The 26,614-nt window shown below is 42.3% G+C and overlaps 1 protein-coding gene and 1 pseudogene across 1 annotated transcript; both read left to right on the top strand.

Moving 5' to 3' along the window:
• Window positions 1-379: 379 nt before the first annotated feature.
• On the top strand, window positions 380-21,299 carry TEX26 (testis expressed 26). Its single transcript, XM_019718527.3, has 7 exons — window positions 380-621; window positions 5,649-5,730; window positions 10,843-10,996; window positions 12,359-12,512; window positions 16,793-16,969; window positions 18,263-18,424; window positions 21,067-21,299. The coding sequence occupies exons 1-7, from the start codon at window positions 561-563 to the stop codon at window positions 21,126-21,128; spliced, it is 852 nt and encodes a 283-aa protein (XP_019574086.3). The 5' UTR covers window positions 380-560; the 3' UTR covers window positions 21,129-21,299.
• Window positions 21,300-25,484: 4,185 nt separating this feature from the next.
• Window positions 25,485-26,383, top strand: LOC148755071 (hepatitis A virus cellular receptor 1 homolog; annotated as a pseudogene).
• The last annotated feature ends 231 nt before the right edge of the window (window positions 26,384-26,614 follow it).

Genomic DNA, 26,614 nt, shown 5'->3' with positions numbered 1-26,614 from the left:
GAAAAGAGTCACAAACATGCCTGCCCACTCCTGTGCTGGAGTACACTTTACACCCTTCTGCTGTCTCCTAGTTCCTGGGCTGGGATGACCAGTCTGGTAGCATGAAACTATCTCGGGAAACCTGGTTCTATCAGATTACTTGGGACTTTTGTCCGCTTGGTTGTTTCCTACTTACTGCAGAGATCAGTGACAACTTTGCCCTCATTCGCTTAAGCTGAAAGTTACCAATAGATGAGAATTTGAAGTGGAAAACCTTCCATCAACTCCCCTTTTCTTCCCCTCCCCAAATACACAAGACAATGCCCAGGAAAGCTCCTTGTAAACTACATAAATACATGAAAGCAAGGTGCCCACGTTACTAGAAGCACATCTTCTTGCTTTCCGCACCTGGTCGGTCCCCCAGCAGGCCGGGTTAAGTCCCCTGTGCCGCCCACGAGTTCGCTAGGCCAAGCCTCGAGAACCGACCTGCGTCTCCATGGCGACGCGTCACAAAGCAGTGGCGCCCCCGCAGCACCCAGTCCAGCTGGGGCGAGGCGCCCTGACTGCATGTTGAGGCAAAAATGGCACAGCCTGGGCTGGAGGGCATGTGCCCCTCTCAATGCGGCCACGAGATGCAGCCACGTAAGACTGGTCCCTGCCAGTCATCAGGGTCGGGAGGGTGCTTTCCTGGAGATGGGGTACGCCAGAGCGAAGTCGGCTTGGGTCCTAAGGGTGTCTGCCTCTCCCTTATGGCGGAATTCGGTTTAAGGCGAGGCTGGGGGTTAGGGAGAATGAGAGCACATTCGTGACCTTGCCCCTTTCCAGCCCCTCGCCATTCTTTTGTGCCAACACGCTGGCAAACCGCTCAGGTGCTTTTAAACACTCCCAAGAAATGCTTGGCTGGGAGGGGACAGGAAAAAGGAGGGTCTAGTGCCTTTACAGAACAAAGACAAAGGGAAGAGAGGTGGGGCAGCTCTGAAGCGAGCTGGCCCAGCAGGAGTCCTGATCCCTGGGAAACAGCTCAGAACTTGAGGAAGTGCAGAATGGAGGGTCAGGGTCCCGAGGGGATCCACAGTGTCCCCACACCTGGCTGTGGCAGAGGCTGGGATCAGCCTTCAGCTGTCCCTTCTAACCTTGGCTGATTTTTCTTTCAGTGATTTTGTATTTAACAGGCGTAGTGCTTGAAGTACTAATTTTGCATGCAAATGCAGCAGCTTTACTAACTCAGCTTTTGGTGTCAGTGGAGGGAGAGGCACTGGCAGTGATGCTAGTGGCCTGATTACTGCGTAGTCAGCTGCATCCTGGCCTTTCTCATGGCGGTAATAACCGCTTGCAGCCTTCTAGCTGGGTAATTGTGGTTCCACGGTGGCTACAGAGCAAAGGGGATGGTTCCACTGCAAATTCCCTAGAACTGTAGTCCCACAAGAATGAGGGAAATGTGTTTTCCATTCCATTGACCCTTTGTAAATTAAGGATAGAAAATGAAAATACTTAATGAGTATGAAAGCTATGTAGAAAGCCGGGCAAAGGGCAGAGAGAGGGTCTGCCCCAGGCCCCACCCCACACACACACCTTTTGGGGCTCCTCTGCTCTTTCCAGTCATCCTGTTTCATTCAGGTCTCCTCTCCCCCTCTTTGTCTGGAAATGGTGGAATCGCCAGGATTTATCCTCCTGGGTTTCTATTCTCTGTGTGAGTGGCCACCCCTGTCACAGGGCTTCAGGTCTACGTAAAGGTGTCAGTGGCTCTCCGGTCTTTAAGTGTTATCCACCAGATCCACCCGGAATCACAGAAGGCCCTCAAACTCAGCATGCCCAGAATCACCCTCCTTTCCTCCCAGACTTTGGGACCTCAGTTAGGAGGGTCCCAGCTGCTCCGAGTAGAAGGGGAGGCAGCTTCATTGACACCCCAGTTTGATTGATTCTGCTCCAAAGTTCCCTTCCCCTTCCCTTCTCCAAAGTTTGCTTCTTCACATCCCATGTGGGGCCTCTCCTAGCCATGCTGTGCTACTCCACTCCGCTGTCCCTTCCAGAAGGGGCGCTCTCCAAGCGGTGGCCTGATGTGTCACTACCCAGGTTTGTCCCCAAACAGGAAGAGGCTCATGGTGACTGTTATGGGCTAACTGCTACTGAACTACCGTATTTCCCCAAAAATAAGATCTAGCTGACCCTCAGCTCTAATGAGTCTTTTGGAGCAAAAATTAACATAAAACCCGGTATTATATTATATTATATTATAAAGGCCCAGTGTTATATTACAGTAAAATAAGACCAATTTTTGCTCCAAAAGATGCATTAAAGCTGATGGTCTGGCTAGGTCTTATTTTGGGGGAAACACGGTATTACTATATGCTGGGCTCTTAAGTGTTATATTACTTCTAAGGACTGCCATAAACTCCCACAAACTGGTGGCTTAAAACAACAGAAATGTATTCTCTCACATTCTGGAGGCTGGAAGCCCCAAACAAAGGAGTTGGTGGACTACAGTCCCTCTGGTGGCTCCGGGGGACAATCGTCCTTACCTTGTCCAGCCTCTGGTGACTGTTGGCATCCTTCTGAGGTTCCAATCAGGTTAAATGACGGCTTCTTTGAAGAGCAGCACCACTTCACAATTTCTTCCCACTCACTCGTCCATGCTTGAAATTCTCTGAATTCAGGACATTTAATTCTGCTGTGGGAATAAAATGCTTTCAAGCATAAAGTGACGCCCACTAAACCAGGAGTCTCAAAAGATAATGTCACTTCTCATAGAATGAGATCAGAGGGTGGATATCAGGAGTCTGTGTGAGCAGAGGTGTGTGACGTGTGGGGCTAAGGCTTTATTTAGTGAGACTGGAGACTGGGGAAGCCGCCAGGTGTGAAGACCAGCATGAGGACACCAGGTAAATACTAACAGATGAGCCGACCCAGGGCCTGTTCCATTAAACACAAGCCCTGGTTGGGAGAAGGCGGATGATGAACGATAAGAAGTACAATGGTGGTAAAAGCTAAATGCTTGGTCAGGGCTCCATGTGCTCGGCAGTGGCATACAGATTTTAAGAATATTTGAAAATTGAAAATGTATTCGAGAAAGATACTTGACAGCCATTGTACGAGGTCTGACAGTTAAGTTCGTGAACTTGCCCCCGTGCGCTTACATCGGCAGCACTGAGCAAACAGCTCGGTAAGGTCTCATAAACTTGGTATATCAGTGCCTCACATGTGGCAGTGTCTTGCTGAGTGGCGTTCATTATTGTTGTTGTGTGTTTTTGTGTGCCGTCACAAGAATGTCGGAGCTTGAATTAGAGCAATGAACAAACATTACATTTCTTATTAAACTTGGCAAGAGTGGACATGAAATCAGGAACATTTTAGTCCAAGTTTATGGGAATAATGCCATGAAGAAAATGGCAGTGTACAAACGGATTGTTTTTCTGAGGGGAGAGTACATATCACTGATGAAGAGAGGTCAGGGCGGCCAGTAATGAGCAGAACTGATGAAAGCAGTGCAAAAATTTGTCTAATTCTGCATTAAAATTGTTGGCTGACTGTGAGCAGCGGAGCAGAGCAAATAAACATCGATAGAGTAACAGTTAGGAAAATCTTAACTGAAAATCTTGGCCTGAGAAAGGTGTGTGCAAAAATGGTCCCAAAGGAGTTCACCAATGAACAAAACCAAAGGAGAATCGAAGTTTGCCAAGACCTTTTGGAGAGGCAAGATGATGTTTTGGGCTGTGTTCTCACTGGTGATGAAACATGGGTGTACCAATACGAACCTGAAACAAAGCGTCAAAGGGCAAAATGGAAGTCAGCCAATTCTCCATGACCAAAAAACTTCCGTCAGTCCAAATCAAGAGTCAAAACGATGTTGCTAACCTTTTTTGATATCAAGGAGATTATTCATTATGAATTTGTACCAACTGGACAGTTTACCAAGTTTACTATTTGGAAGTGCTAAAAGGCTGCGTGAAAAAGTTAGACGAAAATGACCTGAACTTTTTGCCAACAATTCATGGCTCTTGCATCAAGACAATGCACCAGCTCACACGGCACTGTCTGTGAGGGAGTTTTTAGCCAGTAAACAAATAACTGTATTGAAACACGCTCCCTACTCACCTGATCTGGCCCCCAATGACTTCTTTCTTTACCCAAAGATAAAGGACATATTGAAAGGAAGACATTTTGATGACATTCAGGACATCAAGGATAATACGACGACAGCACTGATGGCCATTCCAAAAAAAGAGTTCCAAAATTGCTTTGAAGGGTGGACTAGGCGCTGGTGTCAGTGCATAGCTTCCCAAGGGGAGTACTTCGAAGATGACCATAGTGATATTCAGCAATGAGGCATGTAGCCTTTTTCTAGAATGAGTTCGTGAACTTAATTGGCAGACCTTGTATTTAGGATGCATGGATGGGAGCAAACACAGGCAAGGACGTGTGGCTATAGTGCTTTACAGGTGAGGTGATGGACCCCAGGCAGTGGTTTGTTCCAACATTAAAGGGCCCATTTCAACTCAAGTTCTAGTGAAATGTAAAAGGCAACAGGTAACCGCCCAGATGTGACGAATTAGAGAAGGACTGAATTAAATTTAAAATATGTACTCCCAAGAAATGTGGTGGGCTTTGATGACAATGGGGGTTGGGGCAGATAAATTCTGTTGCTGCCTGTGGTTATTGTCCAGTCCTTATCTTCCTGGACCCAGCCAGCAGCAGGTGCCATAAGCAAGGCCTCCCTCCTAGTGGAAACACTTCCTTCCTCTGGCTTTCAGGACATCACACACTCCCAGTCTTCCTCTCTCACTGACCCTCTTCTCAGCTCCTTCCCTGGCTCCTCCTGTCTCCCCATCCTCTTGTCCATGTGCTCCAGGCTTCATCTCTTCTATCTCTGCTCCCTCCCTTTTTCACCTCACCCACTCTCAGAGCCTTAAACAACATCTATACTGCAGAATCTTGCACAGTCATTACAAAGAATGAAGTAGAGCTACCCCAGATGAGTTGGGGGTGCTTCCTGTACAACACTGTTAAATGACAGAGAGCAGAAACGGACACTGTGTAATATGAGCCCATTTTTGTAAAACAAAATGGTGAGAAGTAAAACCCCATATGTCTATGTATTTATATGTATATATATAAATCTGGGTGTGATTACATCAGCAGGTATAAAAGTCTGGAAAGAAACGGGCACACCTGTTAACATGGGCTCCCTGGGAGGAGGGATGGCAGGAGGGTGATGACGAGCAGGGAGAGGAAGGAGCAAGGGGAAGGGATTCGGGATGAAACCTGACATGTAAACTCCGAGCCCCTTCGTTCACAGTCATTTCGTGTGTTTACAAGTATGTTTCATACATGAAACATCACTCACTAAATCAGAAATAATGAGTGTCTTAAGAGGGTTGAATTTCAAATAAACTTTCTGCTTTATATTTTTACACATTGCTTGAACTCCTTAAAAAAGCATATTGAATTCTCAGGAAAAACAGTATGCCTAGTTTTATTTAAGAGGAAACTCAGATAATTAAGTTGAGCTTCCCCTCTTAAGTAGAGGCCACAAGTTGACCTTTATTCTGTTAGACTCAAAATTACCATCGAAAATGCTTTTCTCCTGCAAAATCATTTTAATTATTAAAACAACATTTGATCAGGATATGCTAGTTTGACCCACTTAAAACTGTTTATTGTACTTTGAGCAGGTGATACCCTGTGGGACTCCTATGCCACCACGGTGAAGACTGCATTCACCCCTAAGACGGGAGCAGTGCCTGCTTTAACTCGGTACGTTAAGTCTGACTTGAGTCAGACTGACAAACACACTTGAATTTGTTCACTTGTATCCTCACATTCAGAATTCAAAACAAATAGAGTAACCAGAGAAGGCTTATGAAAAATGCACTCAGACCTATTGCATGCACTGTTCTCCAAGCATCAGAGAGAGTGCCCCTCACCACCAACAGTGTGAAAACTGAGTAAACAGACCCGTGGATTCTTCATCACATTACTGTGTAACATGGTTTACGATAGAGCCAATAAATAGGTTAATAGAATTGTGCTGCCTGAACATTGAGTATGAATTGAATCCATTACCAGATACATAGTAGGCGGGCAATGACAGTTGAGTAAACGGATGAATGACCAGTTGTTAGCACTTTTGTCAACACTACGAGTCTTGGAAGCTGGTAGATAGGCCACAGTCCCCTCACCTTTATCTTCACTGCTCTACTTTTTGCTTCCTAAAGCAACATTGGCTTGCAACATCTCCAGTTCCACCTGAAGTGTGGGTCGCGGGAACTTCTGTCTGTCTCTAAGCTCATTGGTGGGTGAGTGGGAGTGGGGTAAGGAAAGCCCCGCATGTTTCATGCCATCAGTGGTCGGTGGGAAATCAGCATGGAGAATTTGCCCTTGCCTGTGTCTCCTCTGAATTGTTTCCAATAAAGAGGGTCTTCTCACCTTAAAAGTTCAAGTTATTGAGAAGTCAGATGGAGTATTGGCAAGACCATGGCTGTGGAGTCAGGCAGAAATGGGTTATAACCTCTGTTCTCTGCTCTAATCTCTCTTACCTCTACTACCGTGTTTCCCCAAAAATAAGACCTAGCCAGACAATCAGCTCTAATGCGTCTTTTGGAGCAAAAATTAATATAAGACCCAATCTTCTTTTACTATAATATAAGACTCGGTCTTCATAATATAATATAATACCCGGTCTTATATTAATTTTTGCTCCAAAGGATGCATTAGAGCGGATGGTCTGGCTAGGTCTCCTTTTCGGGGAAACACAGTACCTTTGGCAAGTAACAAGCCATCTGTGGTTCATTTTTAAGGTTGGTCCTTGTTCTGAGGGCAGAATGAAAGCACCAGGACAGTGAGGAGTGCGAAGACGTTACCCAGACATTTTTCAGCCATTTCCCCAGCATAATATATGACAGACTTCCCCAAGTGCAGGAGTGCCAGACCCCTGACTTCTAAGTTATTGGCTAGCCCTCTGAGTCACATTATGTTCCTTAAGTGGGAGATTTATCATCTGACAGTGATGATTCCACCAGCTTCCCAGACAGTAACAGTTGTCTGAAGAAGAAATGTGAGATGAATGCCAAAAACAAATGGGTACCATCGAAAGTCTAAATCAGTGGGCCTCAAATTCACATATTTAAGTTCACAGAAAAATTTTCATCATAAATTTAAATAGTTACAAAAGATAAAACTTCCAGCCCATCCTAAATATTGACATTTAAAAACAAAACTGTTCAGTCATTTCTTTGACTATAACCAATGGGTAATCTTAACACCTTAGCAAATTAATGCATGCTGTGATCCTTTTTCAAAATACACAAACAAGCTCTTCTTTAATAGATAATTTTTATTTTATTCCTTTTCCTTTTTGAACCCTTATTCCCTCTCTACTTCCTCCATAGAATTTTACCTACCTGTAATATATTTTGTGTTTGAAAGCAACTTATTGATTACTCCATTATACTTCTTGGCAACTATTTTAGTATATTAATTGAAATTAATTTTTAAGCATGTTATGCGACCTAAGTATTGAGCTATCACAATTATTTTTAGTACACAATTGCTCAAAGCAATCAATACAGTACAAATGTTGATAATTACTAACTACAAAAAGTAAACATTTTGCAACTACATCTTAATGAGATAAATGGGTTTGTATTGTTTTAAATTAGTTTATGAATCCAGTTTTGAGTGTTACTATTTTTGGAATGAGACCGGATTCAGCATTAATACTTTCCTGCTCCTTTTTAATTTTTTTTTAAGTTTGTAGATGCTAATATTGGGAAGCCTTGTTCACATAATAAGTAGAAGTGAATGAAAGGAGTTTTAGTGAAGCATTTTCATTCAGTTCTCTGAACTCTTTGTGAGTTATATGCCAAAAATCACAAAGTGATTTTTAATGATTGATTGGCTGACACCTTGGTTGGGTACTTATTCAATTTTATTGAAAGCAAATAATTAGATGATTTGTCATCCAGTTATTGAGTTATTTGCTGTCTCATTTTCGGAGAAGCATACCGAAAAAGGTATGTCTTAATAAATGGCTATAAATTACATCCGTTACTTTCTCACTTGGAAGAAACTTGTTTAATATTATATACTCAAAAAGGACTTAGAAAATGGGAGCATTAGTTTCAATAAATGTTTCCCAATGTAATCTTTTTTTTTTTTTCATAAAAAGCTTTTATCATCACATGCTTTAAACATTTTTATCAAAATCTCAGAGCTAAATATTTAACATATAATTTATACCATGTTTACCTGGTTGTTAAAATCAGTCCTTGTTTTCAAACCAACAAGCAAAATTAGGTTTACTTACTATCAAAATAAAACCTGACTACAGTTCCAGTTCAAATAAATGTTATTGTATGTTTTGAGGAATATTATGAAAACTACTGATAAATTGTGGAATTGAGCGCATATTTTAGAGAAGGTAATTAAAAGCAGATGGGGAAGTGTTTAAAAATTCGGGTCTATTATGACTAATTATATTCAAGTAATAAAAATAATGCAATGAAATGTATACCGAAATATTTTCATTATCTGTTAAGAGGAATATGATAAGAAAAATATGATGTTCCTTCGTTAAATATGTTCTCGTGTGTAGAACTTTGGTGCTTGACTTTTGGGAATAATTAAATAATAATATATAATAATCAGAAACAATTTTATTGATTTCTTTAGACACCAAGTCAAGTATTTATTATGCATTTAATGAAGGAGAAAGTTATGCATGGTGAAAATTAATCGGTCTGGCAAACCCAATATACTGTCATGTATTGTTAATATTTTACAACATAAAAGAGAGGGAAGACTGGCTGTATTGGGATAAATATTTCATAATAAGATTGGGTTAAAAAGCAAGATATAAATACCTTGTTGAATGATGAATACACAATCTGAGAAACATCACAATATGTTTACATACCAGTTTTACCCGGTGAATCTTTAAAAATTTGGCGGCTTCGGAAAAGATTCCAGTTACGTTGCAAAGAACCAGCCTCACCGTCCTGTGCTGCTCCATCTACTCATAGATGTTTTCTTTCCAGCTAAGGACATATTTCAGAGATTTTTAAAAAGCTGAAAAAAATGCTTACCTTTAAATATGTGGGGGGAAAGAGTCATTTTAAACATTCTGTATTCTCTGTCCTTCTCTCAGAGGCTTCTCCCTAAAGAGGGATAACATGTTATAATTGTTAGGAGATGGAAAAGTGTCACCGGGATTACTCTCGACCATGCCACCACAGTGTAGCTAAATTCAGAGTAATCTGCCCAGGCCATAATACCCTGGTTATAGAGCCACCCTCTACCCTCTGGGAAATACGAGTGAGACCTAGATGGAAAGGGTGAGCCCTAGGCAAGCACTTGGATTTGGATGACAAGGGGGCTGCCCTGAAATGTAGCCCAAAGTCTCCCTCCACTGAGCACCTCTCACGGTTGGAGGCTTACACCCTGAGATGCAAGAGGTGTAATGCACCTTAGTAAGATCCCATGGTAGCGTGGGGAAGGGAGAAAGTGCTATGGGAAAGAAAGGACCGCAGCTACAGGTTTGCTCTCAGGCAGGTACCTGTTAGGAAAGAGTAGGCTCAGAAATGGAGAGTTGAAAGTCAAGCCCTTTAAAGCTACGTGTGCTGTTCCCTTGGAGACTTTTTGTGTACCTGTGGTCACTTCCGTTGGATTTAGGACTGTGGTCCTACTTGATCCCCATGCATCTGGATGACAAGTAGAATAGTCCATCATCCAGATGTATCCACTTTCCAGATGGTTGGTTTCTTACAGACATAACCTGAATCTAACCCAGCCCTCTTTTTAAAAAAAGTCAACGTGAAATATTTTAGATATACACAATGAATCTCCAGCTAGCACCAAGCTTCAGTAATCAAGAACACATGGACACTTATGTACACCTTCCACCCAGCCTTGCCACTGGATAATGTTGAAGCAATTTCCAGGCATTATATATCGTTTCAATTCTAAATATTTTATATATATTTCTAAAAGATGAGGACTCTTAAAATACATAACAATACCATGATCTCACCTAAAACAATCCTTAATATCAAATATAGCCAATCAGTAATCTTTTCTCCAATTGTCTCATAATTTAAGAAAAACAGTAGTTGGATTGAAATTGATTCCATTTGGTTATTACGTTTCTTATGTCAATTAAGCGACAGGTTCCCCCCTTTTTTTCTGAGAATATCTTTGTTAAAGAAATAGATCGTTGTTCTGGATTTTTCTGATTTTATCCCCATCATGTCGTTCAAAATATTCCCCATTTCATGTATTTCCTGAGATTCCAAAAGCTTCATCAGATTCGGTTGGGTACGTCGGCAAAAATGTTTAATGGGCAGTGGTGTGTGTGTCCAGCCAGACCACATACACCTGGTGAGCTCTCTCTCTGAGCTGTGAAGGGAAACTGCCAGTCACTGCCTAGATGCATCGTTTCATCAGGGACTTGCAAACCCGGGATATCCTAATTCTTATATTTCTTCCTTTTATTAACTGAAATAGTTTTATAGAGAGAAACTTTTCTTCACCAACTATATGGTTACACTACAGTACTGTTTATACAGGAGAGTACACAGCTCTTTAAATACTTTAAAAAATGAATTTAAAAATTACTGAATTTCAGATTTTTACCTATTTAAATTTCATTTTTGACCTCCTGTATTTTTGTGAAGATCCATCCTAAGGTACAGGATTGTTTCTTTTCAGGGAAATCTGGAAATTAAATGATTTCTAGCATCAAGTCTTAAGCTAGCTAATGTAACAAGTAAAATTCAACAGATATGTAACAAGTAAAATTATTGACCTGTGTACTGTTGTGAGACTTAGCATTTAATCCTTTACTCAGATTTCCACTATCTTTTCTTGTAGTCCAAAGAGTATGAGACGATTAGGATATACCTATTCACTGAGCGATCCTATCCTCAATCAGACACAGTACAAGGATGAATACACCTGGAAATCATATTCTGAAAAAGAGTTCATCAAAGCCAGAACCCCAAGAGGAACTGCGAGCCCCAGTCAAGTAAGACAATAGCTACATATCTGTTGAATTTAATATTGTCTCAATAATTCATAATGAGAGTTTGAATATATCCCAAAGATCCTTCACCATCTACAGTTTCGGTTCTTCTAAGATTATTTTTGCCCACCTTTTCACATGTGCTTCTAACTATTTCTCCCTACCCCCTCAATTTTAAAAGATTTTTAATTGAAATGAAATTCACCTAGAGAAATTGTAAGAGAAAAAGGGGATGGAGAGGGAAACTGAAGATTAAAAGAGACTTGACAAGACAAATTTGGGAGAGTGAGTATACTTAACTATTCTGAGAAATTTTAGTGTAAAGGCAAACTGAGAAATACCTTAGTAACTAGAGGTTGAAGTAGGCTGAAGACGTTTTTGTTTGCCTGGGGTTTTTTTTGGTTTTTTTTTTCCCCCTTTCTTCCGCCTCCACCCCCACTCCGGTTCAACGCACGCGGTAGCCCTCAGCAGCACTTAGCAGCACTCAGTAGCACTCAGCAGCACTCAGCAGCACTCAGCAGCCAACCTCCGGCGGCTCTCGGCAGCCCAGCTCCAGGAAGAGCTGTTGTTCAGTGTTAGCTGTAGAGGGCGCAGCTCACTGGCCCATGTGGGAATCGAATGGGCGACCTCAGCGTTAGGAACACAGCGCTCCAACCACCTGAGCCACCAGGCGGGCCCTGTTTGTTTGTTTTTAAGAGAGGAGAAATAAAGGCAGCTTGGATACTGATGGCAACCACCCCAGAAAGGCAGAAACGGAAGTTGTAAGAAAGAGGTGAGAATTGTTCAGGTGATGTGTGGAGGAGAATAAAGGCAAGGGACCCCTGTGTACTAGGTGGAGTGGGGCCCCGCTGGGCAGCTGTACGGTGGGCTCAGGATTTCAATTTTCTCAGGAGAATAGGAAGCAAGAGGGGAGAAGGAAGACGGAAAGAGGGGGTGGAGGTTCCGAGTTTTCTAATCATCAGATCCCTTTGGAAGCAAACAGGAGAGAGGGCTTGGGGCTCCGAGGTGAAGGATAGGTGTACACATGTGGCCAGAGCTACAATTCATGGGTCTTCTCTTCCTCTGGCCTGGTCTGAAGACGCTGGTTGGAGGCACAACTCTTGGACTTTACAATCACATTTTCTTTCATCAACAGGAATAGTCAAAGTGAAACAGAACTGCGTTACAGTTGGGTAAACTGGTGGCTCCTGTTGACAAGCTCCTGTATACACAGCATCTGTAGGGTGGTGCCTGGATGTAATGGACTCTAAAGAATGTGTACACACACACACACACACACACACACACACGTGCACGCCCACTCATTCTTCATTCCATTAGGTGAACCCCTGTGGATTTTCTTGAAAATTGTGTTTGTATTGATAGGCCCTCTTCCACTGGACGCTGCCTCCAGGTCACTCAACATCAGTGAAGAGCTACCTCCCTTCGAAAATTGCTGCTTCGATGGATGAGGTCAGGAAGGCCACATCTAGTCAGTTCATTTCCTGTACTAGGAGAGACTTTGTGGACACAGCCAAAGGTGAGCGTGTTCATTTCTCTCCTCCCCCTGCTAACGTGCTAGGCACTGGAGTCCCTGGGGTGAGTGGCACAGACATGGTCTCTTTCCTCAAGGATCTCACAGTGTAGACATGGCAAAGGCAATTTACCAACAGAAGTGATCAAGTGTAAAAGGTGTACGTTGTGAAAAACAGGGTGCTGTGGATGCACACAGTAGGACATCTAGCCGAACGTGGAAACAGAGATCAGGAAAGGCTTCTTGGGCCTGAAGAACAAGGACCAATAGCCAGGTGAAGATGAAGCGATAGAGTCAAACAGGCTGTTTCCAATTCCTAACAGCTTGGTTTTCTTTTTAAAAATTAAAATTTTGATTAAAGTAGTGCATGCATACACTTAAATACAGTATTCTACGGGCTCATAATAAAATATCAGCAGTTCCCTCACCCACCCCCCTCAGTCCCCACTGACAGTCAATTTCAAGGGAGGTACTCACATCTAATTGGAAACTACATGGAGATGGGGCATGTTAGCCGGTGCTTGACTTAGGTGGTGAGCTCCCTTTGTGTTAGGAAACCCCCAGATACCAGTATTTGTAGATCAGTTTTTTCAGAGGTAAACACGTGGCTGTTGGCATTCTGAGAGCAGGGCAGGGGAAGGGACTGAGCAGACTCCCATTGACTCCCTTTTCTCCAGTCCAGCATCTCACAACACCCTCCTACCTGCTTTCATTCAATTTTGTGCTGAATACATCCCTGGTCAGGAAGTGCATGGGATCAAAAGACCTTCATATTGCAGATACACATTAAGGGGCATGGAAAAACATTGGAACTGTCAGCATTCTTCAAAGACGTCTTTGAGGTTCCAGTCAGTTGTTTCAGCATGTGCAAATTAGCATGTCCCTATGCATAGGTAAACACCCAAGACCTGTCAAGAGGCCCTCCTAAATCTCCTAACGCCATCTGCTACTCTCCCTCCCCACAGCCACTGCCTTGGTCAGGCTGCCCCCCTTGGATGACCTCTAATCGAACTCCCTTTTCTGGGTTTGTCTCCTCTGATCCACTGTCCGTCCATACAACAGCCATAGTGAGCTTCCAGATGTGCAAAGTGACATCACCTTCTAGCTAAAACCCTCCAGGGACTCCCATTGTCCTCAGGGCGCTGTAGAATCTGGTCCCTGGCCTCTGCTCCAGCATTCCCCCTGCCAGCCCCCACACTAAGGGACTGGCTGCCCACCATCTGCCAGGTTTCACTGTGCCCCCGGCAGCCTCACGCCTTGGCACACACTGTGTCCTCCCTAGGAATGCCTCTCCCCTCCTTCTTTTAGCCCATGTCTGTCCATAATTTAAGTCTAAATGTAAGCTTCACTCCTCTCCTGGGAGTCTTCTCGGATCCCCCAGGTTTGGATCAGTAGCCCGCCCTTATGTTTTTATAGATCCTTTTCTTAACCTCTCCTGCAGCGTTTATCACACTGTATTGCAATTATCTTCTTTTGTATCTGTCTCTCTAAGGCTGTAAGCTTTGGAAGCCCAGGGACCATATGTTACCTAGGTATCCTCATTACTGTGTTAAGGCGAATGGGTGAGAACTACTAAAAGGTGCCTGTTTTCTCACTCAGGCTTGGAGGACTCTGCTTGGGTGATTTAGAACAGCAGATAAAGACAACAGAGCTGGTTCTCACATGGCTATAGATTATGTGCCAAGGGTCCTAGTGGTTTTGGCTGTCCTTGCTGAGATTTACTTTTGGATTAGGCCTTTCAGCAGCTGCCATACCTAATCTTCAATGGGCCAGTTTCTCTCTTTGGGCTGTAAGTATATGTCATATATGTAGTATATGTCACCGTTATCAAGAAGGAAAAAATTAGTGGGACCTGAGCTCCTGAGGTGCAGGGATGGCTCCCTGGAGGAGTCCAGGCCTTGGACCTGGGAGGTGTGGTTCGCATTGGGCCAGGTAAGTTCGGAGTCTGTCCAAACTTCAGTACAACTGTGGGGACTTCAGGTGTCGGTGGGGGCCCTTTCTGGATCTTCTCTCTGATGAAGGAACTCACTAATATTATAAAAACAATAAAAGCATTAGTTGGGAACAACGAAGAACTAAGTATTATTTTAAGCGTATATCACATAGACGATCACTAGAGTGTGGTTCAGATTAATTGCTAATCCATAGCAGTTATGTTCTAATACTTTTCTTTTGTTCACTCATTAATGTAGTAAATATTTAATGAGGTCTATTACTGTGGTACATACTAAGGATCAATGAAGAATATGATTTCATCTTTATCTTCACAGAAACTCTTTGTAAGTCTAGGCCCCTATTAATGTCTTTTCTGGGTCTTCATCTCCAGATGCTCTACTTCTATGCTGGTCTGTCCTGCTCCACATGGACCAACCCCTCCAGATGCTTCCCAACACTGGCTCCTAACTTACCTCTCCTGCTTCACCCTCAGCTGCTCCCCCTGCTCTGCATACCTCACGCTCCCACCAACTAGACTACATTCCATGAACACACCCTTTGCTCGTGTTGCCCCTTCGTCAAAGCATGGCTTCTGCTGGGTCAGCCCTGCAATTCCTGTCTTCCTTCCTTTCCCTTAACAGAGCTCAACACACTCTCTCTGGGCTCCTTATTCAAAGCTCTGAGTCAGTGATTCGTAAGCAGATGAGAAGCTTATTCTGTCAACATAAGTGCCGGGTCCCACTTCTAGAGATTTTCAATGTCAGGGATGAGGTTCTTGTGGTGTGATTTGGAAAAACCATCCCAGGTAATTCTGTTGGATTATCTCCATGTGAAAACCACAGTTTCAAGTGTTATGGTTGCAAGATATCACATTCCATATGCATTTGTCCTGTATGTACCTTTCTAATCACACTCATTGGAGGTTGGCTTAAGGTAGACAATGACCTAATTGTCTTTGACCTTGGCATAGGACACATATAGAAACTGAACACATTTACTTTCGAGTATGAGCACTCAGGAAAAGGGATGGGCATATGCATTGAGTATTGCTCCTATAAAGCTATTAGTAATTTACAAAAATCAAATGAAGGACGGCGCTTACTAGGAACAATGCCAGATGATTTTCCAAACTATCTTAAAGGGTGTCCTGATTTTGAGCCCTAGATTTTCCTCCTCTCTATAACCTTGTCTTCTCCTTGGGCAGTTTATGGGTTCATTATGAGGCCATCGAGTACCCACGTCCTCTCTTTCTGAGTCATCTAAATTAAGAGCATGCTGATCTAGACAGAGATCATTTTTAAAAAATCAATAATAAAACACTCTCGGATGCCAGCAGATGACATCACATATTGTTTTACATATAATGTACATTTAAATTTACTTTGAAAAGACCTGTTGAAAAACTAATTAGGAGCAAGAATTGAGTTTAGTGTCAGTAGTAATTAGCATTGTTTGGATATTGCTCATGAAATCCATGTCTCTAATATCTTTATCCTGAATAAAGTTGGGATTGTATGATGTGCCTCTGAACCAATACTTTGTAGCAAGAATTAAGGGTGAACTCATTCTAAGTGAGATGATTTGTGACTCTCTCTTCTGTGATCTGGTAGTGCTTATGGGAGCTGGAGTTCGGTCAGTGCTCAATAGATATTTAATGATTATAGATTTAATGACTGTTTTTAGCAGAGTTTTTTCAAAGAAATAATAGTGCTATTGTCTACTAATGACGATGACGTTGCCTAACCCTCCGTCAGTAAGGGATAAGCGTTGCGTGGTTCTTTTCCAGGTAATGGGGGTGATGTGCACTGGACCCACCTAGGGCTGCCAGTCACAGCAAATGAAAATACGGGTGCCCAGTTAAATCTGAGTAACTATACGTAGTAGATAAATAATGAATACTTATGCAATCTCACACTAAAAAATTATTCATTGTTGACCTGAAATTCAAATTTAACTGGCGTCTTAGGTCTTACACGGCAACCCCAGCCCTCTCTAAAATCTCTCTCTCTGCTCCCCACCGGGTCTCAGGGATGAGGCAGGCCTTTTGGAGTGAGGAATGCCTTCTGTGTCCACAGAGCAAAACAAAGGAGCACTCCTAACTGACATACAATATATTCTTTAGAATCTCCTAATGATGCGAACATATCCTTCCTACGCCTGATAAAGCAGAAAATTACTTTGTGGTTGACATATCCATAAACAGTACATTGACCATACCTCTAAATACAAAAAGAGCTGGTTTTTGTGTGATAAATTGGAAACTAGTGCCAGAAGCAAAATGGAATGAAAGTATAATGCTATTCAGAAATAGCTTACAAAGAGCAATTGTTTCCTTCTGTCTCTACCCCCAGCTCAGAAGACTAAGCAAAGGTCTCAGATGGATCTGGAACCGGAAGAGTTACTTCCGCACCCTGCAGACACTGAATTTCGACGGAATTACCAAGTGCCAGCTAAAATTCCTGAGCTTCAAGATTTTAGTTTCAAATATGGGTGCTACTCAAGCTTACCAATCGCTTCTCAAGGTCTAGGTAAGTATACCTATAGCTTTTAAAGCACCTTCGTAGATTCTGTCTCCCTGGTCCAAGATTCCTCTGGATCCAGATTTTTGTGATCCAGATTCCTATTGTTTTCAACAGAAAAGTTTTTAAAACTTCCATGACCCAGCCACCTTCAAGCTATTGGTTAAGAGGATAACTGGGTGTCAGTCTGAGGGAGCGATTTATTCCTGGCATGGAGTTGGGATCCAGTAGTACGTTAGGTGGAAATCACAGAATAGAAGCTTAGCATCTTGGGGTTAGGAGGTAGCCAAGAAGTTACTTAGTCTAGACCTCATGTCATGTGTGAGTCACCTCTATACCATCCTTGACAAGGGGTGATATTGTCCTTGCTCAGACTCTTCAGAGAGGTGCCAACCCCCAAGGCAGCGCCTTCATTCTTAAATAGTTCAACTGTTTGAAAGTTCTTCATTGCTAGAATCTTCCTTGCTCAAGTTGTAGCATGGCTTCTCTTCTTCCCACAGAGGTTAACCAGTATAAATCTGTTATTCTACGAAAACCTTAGCCCATGCCTTCTAAGTCCTCTCCACTTAAAGCATTTCTAGACCCTACAAACACGCTTCTCAGGGTGTACTGTCAAGTCCCCTCACCAGCCTGGTCCCTCCATCTGGCCAATGGTCCCTTTAAAGAAGATGCCTGGAACTGAATGTATTTAAGGTGTCCTTAAGGTTCACAAAGGTTGGACGAGTTGTGGAAATTGGACAAGTGCTCATGTCGTCTTTGTTGTTTTTTTATGATGATTCCCCAACTGTCAGGACCACGTTAAATGAACAACATTCTGAATCAACTCTAAGCGTTTTGGTTCTGCCGGAACCTCACGCCTCCACATTAGTCTGACTGTGTAATGATGTTAACCATAGCTATCATCCTTCTGCCAATCTGCTTATCCTATGACACCTGGGTCCCTGAGGGAGGCTGCTGAGTGTGTCAGTCCACATCTGCCCAGGAGATGGAATGAAAAGGAAACAGTTTGTATGCAGGCATTTGTTTATAACACAGAGGGCGAGGGCTCGCATCCTGACATGCTGACCAAGGGACAACTTCCTTTCTGGAAACAGTGGTCAAACTCAACCTTCTGGCCATCGCGACCAGTCCCTTCTGCTCCAATGCTGAGTCCCAGTGCCCTGCACAGCCCAAGTCACGCACATAGCACCTCCCTTCCCGAGACCATTAGGGTGTTGAGTGCACACCAGGTAGGGCAAACAAGGGCAGGCGTCCTTTGCTCAGCGACAGCCCCCCAGTCTGTCCTTCCTTGTGGCCCCCTAGTTCCTGCTGTGCTGTCCAGCCACCTGAGGAGTCAGGAATGCACAAAGAAGCAGACCACGTACCAGAGCGATTACGGACCAGCCTACCTGGATTTCTTAGCGATCTTGAAGTCATTTACGCCCGCTCAAGTCACAGAGTACCTACAAAGTGCTTCCTACAAAGGTAGGACGAGGCCTTGAGTTACCAGGTAATGAGTTCACAGGTCATGACACATTGCCGTATGACAAATAGAAAGTGTCCCAACTTCCAGCCGCTGGAGTTCAATGTTCCCGAAAAGGAAACGATTGCCTCCAAAAAATCCATAGTTTTTGTGAAAGCCTTAACTCACTGACAAATCTTTCTTAAAAGACACCCCAGTGACTAAGTCCCCATTTACTAAAAAGGAAATTCAGCTTTTCACTCTTTACTGATCTCGCTTGCTTGAAGTTGAATTGTTCCAGGGTGACTTTTTCTCACAGTTAATGGATTTCTCCAGTGGCTGTTTGTACTATCGCATAGTTTTGTTTTATTCGCTGTAATCTTTATTTCCTGGTTAGTGGCACTTCTTCGTGACAGGCTTGTTAGGGTACATAAGAATCTTCATGTATCATATCCTCAAAGAGAGCACGTGCCATTCCCAGGACTGTGTCGGTTCCTTCCATGTAACAAGGTCTTACCCCAGGTTGGGGCTTAGTGATGGGAGTCGTGCTTGGGGGCATCTCAGAGGCCACTGGTCAGTCTGAGCATGCGTGAAGTGTCAACTCAGAGAATCAGAGCTGGAGGAGAGGAAACTGACCTCTTCCAATAGCCGCCTCTCATTGCCCCGTGTTAGTGATCACACCCCCATCACGCCTCACTTTTGAGCACATGCCCCAGTGCAGACATATATATTTATATAAAGTATATCCACATACGACTAAGCTGATGTATTACGTACACTATGAAACCTGCAAAATGCTGAAGAAGGAAGTAAAAAGCAAACATAATAAAGCTTACTGTGCTCTAGGCTGCAGGGAAGATCACTGCCTAGTTCTGTGTCCCATGGTCCCGCTTAAGCTCAGAACTGCACCATCTACTCAGTAACCCCCCCCACTGCAATCTGTCTGCTCTCTCTCTCTCTCTCTCTCTCTCTCTCTCTCTCTCTCTCGTCCCCAACCTGTCCTTGGCCTGTCCTGAGCCATAGTCAGAAGAGCTCCTCTGGAATCCTTTTTTATACTTGAATCTCCTGCCCCACACAAGACTGAAACCCTGCTGAAGGCGACTGAAAAGGGAGTGTGCTTGTGTGTGTGTGTGTGTGTGTGTGTGTGCCCGTGTGTGTGTGAGCGTGCATGTATCTGTGCATACATGTTCATGCCTGTATGTGAGTGTGTGCACATGTGTGCGCACATGTTCCTGTGTGTGTACATATGTGTTTGCCTGTGTGTGCCTGTGTGTGTGTTTGTGCCTGTGTGTGTGTCTCTGTGTGTGTGCGTGCATGTGTGTATCTGTGTGTGTGCCTGTATGTGTGCCGGTGTATGTGTACGTGCTTGAATGTTGGGTCCCAAAGACATACCAGCAGCAGATGTCTTGCTTCATTCTAAGGCAGAAACAGAAGTCTGTATTTCCCACTTGGAGCTTCATTTTTAAATTAAATTTATTGGAGTGACGTTGGTTAATAAATTATATAAATTATTGAGTTTCTGTATTTATAATTTGAGGAAATTGAAATAGATGTCTGTAGTGACCATTCTGTTTTCAAAATTGTTTTAATCCTCGAGTGATTCAGACCACCCTTTGGGTCTCTCTTATGTAATGGGAAAGATGTTCATCTCCCCACTTATTACCTCCCTCCACCCCCAAAAAAGATAAAATTATCTGAAACCTGCTTTTCAGAATTTTTCAGCTGTGATTTCCTCCCTATCCCTTCCTCCAATGAAAACTCCCATGACTATGACTATTCAAAGGGTATTTCTTCTTAGGGTATAATTCAGTGTTGTAAGAATGCATGTATTCACTCAAGCAGCTTCATGATCGAATACCTTTAATGCTCACTCGATCTTCTCAGGGAACTGTGTCTCAGGGCTGGGAGGCAGAGCATAGTCAGAAGCCATAAGCTCTGTAACTGAAGTGCTCTTTGGGTCCATTAGCCTGTGAGGGGTAATCTCAGCCCTGTGGGTTGACGGTGGGTCAGGGAAGGCTGCTCACAGTAGACCTCCTTTAAGTGTCAAGGAGAAATCGGCCAGAACCAGACAAGATTGCTTCATTTTTCAGCCGAGGCAATGGAGGCCAGGCTGTTGAAGGGCCTTGCCATGGTCGGTTATCACTCAAAAACAGCAAAGCCTACCAACATCTGTGGGCAGAAAAGCAGCCATGGCTTCAATGGAACTTTGGAAATAATAGTTTGTATTATTTGTTGGTCACTCTGTGTTACTGTGTGCTCAATAAAAAAAGGTCTTTACGGACCAGCTTTCCTAATCCATTCCCACACTTGGGCAAGGTGAGCACTACTGCCTATATTCAAAGATGAGGAAATGAAGAAACGGGGAGGCCTGATGACTTGCCAAGACTTGTGAGCGCAGAACTGAAACCTACGTCTGTTTCATTCCAAAATCCATGCTGTTTCCCTGAAGCCTCACTGATCCCTATTAAGCTATAACTGTTAAGTTCGCTGTTTTTAATCAAGTGCCTTTTTAGCTGTTAGACGTAATACCTTTTGATTGTTTTGGTCTCGTCAAATTTGTACATAGAGTACTATTATCAGATAGTTGCCTCCTTCCTAGAATTTCTCTATTTAGCAATTAAATAATTAAATGGAATTTTTCATCCTGTTTTCTTCAAATTTTCAGACAGACAAATTCTTGATCGCTTTATTCGCTCTTACTGTGATGTTGACAAAGGGACGGAATGAAAAAGGAAAAAGGTCCACATGAAGAAAATCTGAAAATCAGTGGAAGTGCCTCCTGTGCGTTTTACCAAAAATCAAGAAAAAATAATATCCAAATTGTTCCAAACATGATATTCATGACTGTGTAATTTTTTCTTTTTAAACAATAAAATAATTTAAAGCTATAAGTCCACACCCACCTTTCAACATAGCTTTATCTATATCTAGTAGATTTTGGTATAAAGTTTTTTCCTAGTCTCTCTTCGGTATTTACATTGTGATTTCAATTTTGACTTCCTCTTTGAGCCAGGAATTATGTGGAAGAGGTTTCTTAATTAAGAGAATTTCTTAATTCTTTAATAATTAAAGAATTTTTAAAAATATTTTTATTATTGATTTCCTCTTTGAAAGTAAAACAAAGAAACAAACTCTGCTTTGAGCAATTTAACAACCTTTTTTAGGCCAAGCATATGATTGATTTGTGTATTACATGAACATAAGAAGAGAAAAATGTATAGTTTATTGTATTTTTCAAATCCCCTAAAACTTTGCCTTAATTATATACTTGAACTGTCAAATGCTGAAAGAATATTCAAAACATCCCACAAGAAAAGTGTTTTCATCAATGTCCCCTTGTATTTCTGGGATTTTTGCTTTGTATCTATGGCTGTTATTTTGTTTATCTATTAATGTTTATGATTTATACACAACTTGTTCACTGATTAACTTTTCCCCATTACATTTTTCCTTTTTGACCTCATTAATGCTTTTGGCTTTGAATTACATTTAATTAACATTAATATTGTCATTCATGCTGAGTTCTTTTACTTTCTTTGCATTTGCTTAATATGTTTGCCTTCCCTTAATTTCCGACCTTTCTTTGTAACATTGTTTTGGTGTGTTTCTAGAAACACCTTTGCCTGTGTTTTATATTATAACTAATATCAGAGTCTTTGTATTTTGATAGGAGGTTTTAGTCCACAGTAATTATGACGCTTTATATACTTGCTTTTATGATTTCTATATTATTTTTTGTTTGCTATTCTTTGTTCTTTTTAGTTTTATTTTTCCTAATTTTCTTCATTTCTTTAGTACACCATTAATTTTTAGAAGATACTGTTTTTCATTATACTAGTAGTTCTTGTTTAATCACACATGGTGATGACTAAATTTGGATTTCTCTACTAACGTATAAAAATTACATAATCCTTATGTTCCCAGTACCTTTCTCTACGTAATTCATCCCATCCTCACTTACTGATAGGAGATTGTTCATTTTCCTGTTCTGAATTGTATGTCCCACTCCACCCCTGCATGTGTGTATGCACATGTGTGTACACACACACACACACACACACACACACACACTTCATTGCTGACATAACTGGAAATTTTTGCTTCAAGCTTTTTCTTTTAATATTTTACATTGTCTTTGAAGCATTTTTAATAAGTTGTAAACTTTGTTATTTTACAGGACTTTATTGGGGAAGAGTGTGTATTTCCAGGACTTTTCTTTCAATTGGGGGACAGTTGTGTGTTTTTCTCAGGACTCTCATCAGCTCCATCCAAGTCAAGTTGTTGTCCTTTCCATCTTAGTTCTGGAGGGTGCAGCTCAGCTCCAAGTCCAATCACCATTGTTAGTTGCAGGGGGCGCAGCCCACCATCCCTTGTGGGAGTTGAGGAATCGAACCGGCAACCTTGTGGTTGAGAGCATGTGCTCCAACCAACTGAGCCATCTGGCCACCTGGAAGCTCAGTGACAGCTCATTGACTTCATTTTAGTTACGGAGGGCACAGCTCGCTGGCCCACGTGGGAAACGAACAGCAGCCCTGTTGAGAGCCTGCGCTCTAACCAACTGAGCCACCCATCTGCCCCTGCTTCAAGCTTTTATTAGGGATTTCCTTACAGTTTCCTTTTCTGTTTAAAGAAGCCTTAACACATATTATAAATTTTCACTCCCATCATCAAAATCACCCATTTATATTTAGCTATCACTGTTTCCTGCACTCTCTTATTTTCCCAAATCATAAGATCCATGTTCAAATTGACTTTTATTTGGTTACGAGAGTTTCTACATGTTTCCTCAGATGGATTACAAGGGTTACAACACATTGAATCCTTACTTGCTCCAAAATCTCATTCTTTTGCATTAAATTATATCTGGGCTGGATCTTACTCCTGTTTTCTCAATAGTCCATTGTCATTCCGTTGTCTGTTGGTTTAAAGTATAATTTATAAGTCAGATAACCAGTCAGATTTAATTACCACTGTAAGTGATCTGCATTTCTCCCTGAAAGTTTATAAGATTATCTCTTTGCCCTTGAAATATTTCTGTAATTTCTCGAGGCTATATTCTGTTTCATTTGGAATCTTTAACTTCAAGAAATTTCTTTTATTTCATCTTTTCTTATTATTTTCTTCTCTGTGATATGTTTTATTATTACTTTTCTGTGATATGTTTTCTCCTTCTGAATGTAATAATATTTGCGTCAGAGGCCTCTTGGATCTGTCCCTCGAGTCTTTTATTGTCTATCTTCTTGTTTACAGTTTCTAGTTTTTAATGTTTTTGACTTCTGTATGAAATTTAATCCTTTTGCTCTCTCAGAACATCAGTTTTGTTCTTGGCAGTAATTGTTCTGTTTACCATATTTTAAAATCCAGGCACCGGATTTGATTTTAGCTTTAATTTTACAAAGTTTTCTTTTTCTTACGTTTTGTCCTTTAACTTATTCTTTACCTTCTCCATTGACTCTGCCACTGATTCCTGAGAGCATGGGCTCTCATTCCAGTTTCCGTGTTCCAGAATATCCAATAAACTTCTGCTAATTCAAGGTGTGGCTCACTCATGAACATGGTTTGGTTTTATGTGAATCTCTTCTTCAAACTGTGCCAGCAAAGCTCTGTCCAGAACTGGAGTTCTCAGCCACTGCAGACATGTTGGGGATGCAGCTTAAACTTTCCACCTGTCTCCAAGAGGACACACACTGGGAGTCCCAAACAGGACCTCTGACCTCCTAAATGTGTTTTTTTAATTTTATTTTATATATTAAAGTTCATTCTTTGTGTGCTGTAAAGTTCTATGGTTTTTGACAAAAACGTGGTGTCGTATATCTACCAACAGTTTCACCACCCTGAAGTATCCCCTGTGCTTCACCTAGTCAACCCTCCCTTCCTGCCCCCAACCTCTCATTACTTCTTTGGAGATGGTTTTGGTGTTCTAACGGGCAGGGCAGCGAAGAAAAGTCAACATCACCTGTATTGCCCTGCAGCAGTCAGCCTATTGGTGAGTGTCACCCTCTGTCTGGCAGGACACAGAAAAGCATCCTCCTTACAGAGTTGCAGAACAGGTAAGTGACTGCCACTCTAGAGCTAGAAATTCTCCTGTAAGCACAGTGTTGGGATGCATTTGACAGATTATTCTCTAAGCACTGTAGTAAGTTGAATTATTATCCCCAGTTCTTCATCTCTCCCTGTACCTCCTTGGCTGTGTAACTTTGTAGTCCCTCCTACTAAATGTGGAATATATTTCCCCAGTCTTTGACTGTGATTGGACATGTGACTTGCTTTAGCCAATGGGGTGTTAGCAGACATCGTCCCGGGCTACCTGTTGACCCAGAAGGAGAATGAGACATGTGAGGGAGAGCTACTGTGATAATCTGAATGTTCGTGTCCCCCTAAAATTCATATGTTGACAGCCTCATCCTTGAGGTGATGGTATTAGAAGGTGGGGCCTTTGGGAGGTGATTAGGTCATGAGAGTGGAGCCCTCATGATTGGAGTTAGTGCCCTTATAAAAGAGCCCACCCCCCCAGAGCTCCCTAACCCCCTGCATCATGTGAGGACACAGAGAAAAATCTATTACCTAGGAAGCTCTCACCAGATATAGACAGAATTTACTGGTGCCATGATCTTGGAATTTCCAGCCTCCAGAAATGTAAGAAATAAATACATGTTGTTTGTAAAATACCCAGTTTATGGTATTTTGTTGTAACAGCCCAAACAAACTAATACAGCTACACCCAGCTGACCTGCCCTAGTGACACACAAACTGTGAGAAATAAATGCTTTCTGTTTCATGCCATTGAGATTAATGTCACAACAGGTAAGTGATACAGGCACAGGATTTATTTACACGAGACATCTCTGGAAACCTCAAAATGAAAGGCTGGGAAAAAATAAGTCCTTTTACCAATAAAAACCTTTGGGGGGAAGGATCATTGACAACCACCAGGGAAGCTGGGAACCTCGTAACTCACCTGAACACGTCAGAATTACAACTTATTGTAGAGAAGCCATCACTGTGAACCACTTGAAGACTAGCTGGACAGAATTCCTATAAGGACATAAAGAAGACACTATGTGGAGACAGGCTGATACCATCATGTATCGTTGGGTAGCCTTCACAGGTCTCATATTACTTTGCACAGATGCTGTAGTGTCTCATGTGAGTGAGTGCAGTGGTGGGTCAGCCTGTCACACTACCCTGCACGTACTCCATAGCTAGAGAACTCACAAACATGTGCTGGGTCCACGGGCCATGTCCTTGGTCCCTAAGCTCAAATCAACTCATCGGAACTGATGGACACTCTGTCACCTTTCAGAGGAAGATGAGCTCAATGAACTCATTTCTAAAGGGAATGTGTCTTTAACCATAAAGAATGCAGCCCAGTCCAACAATGGCATGTATTATTGCCATGTGAAGTGCTCGGGGTGGTTTAATGATTTGAAAGTCAACATATTGCTGGAGATAAAGCCAACTCCACCTGTGGTCACCAGTGTTCCAACGTCACATCAGGTCTCTACCTCTGCTCCTATCATGCCAGCTCCCACCCTGAACCTCAAGACAGATACTACTTCGTCTTCTCCAATGCCGACAGCAGAAACCCAGCCGATCATACCACAGGAAACAATTGCAATCAGCTTACCACTGAATCCTTGCCTAACAAATGGGAATGGCACTGTGGCACAGCCTTCAGATGGCATTTGGGAATGCAATGAAACTCACATGTATCTGGAACAAAAGCCATGGATGATCACCAGTGAGGCATCTACATTAGACTCTCCATTCCCACTGAGCTATTGCTCACTATTGTGGCTGCCATCATTACCAAAAAATACTTATGTATAAGAAGAAAGGTATTGCAAATAAGCAAGGTTTCATTGAATGACCCTAAGAATGGAAAGTTGGAAAATCTTGCTACAGTGCGCTACCAAGCAGATGAGAATATCTACATTGAGAACAACCTTTACAACATGCATTCAGACACAGTGGCCTGCTAAAGCAGAAGACAATGACCATATATCACCATGTCACAGTCCTTTTAAGCTCCAGGATGATGTTTCTGTCAAATTTCCCACAGCATTCCAATATGTCAGTGATGATGGGTAGAATGTCTCTAGCTCCTCTGTGTATAGTCTTATTGGTAATATACTCCTAATTTTTAATACTAAAAAGCCCCACAGTAATAAGTTCTCCCTCTCAAAGTTTTTAAGTCTGATCACCACTAACAA

The sequence above is a fragment of the Rhinolophus sinicus genome, chromosome 16 (assembly GCF_057876585.1).
Source record: "Rhinolophus sinicus isolate RSI-liver-muscle chromosome 16, RSI-T2T, whole genome shotgun sequence".
NCBI lineage: Eukaryota > Metazoa > Chordata > Mammalia > Chiroptera > Rhinolophidae > Rhinolophus > Rhinolophus sinicus.
The sequence above is the reverse complement of the archived record's forward strand: the minus strand, read 5'-3'. Positions and strand labels throughout refer to the sequence as shown.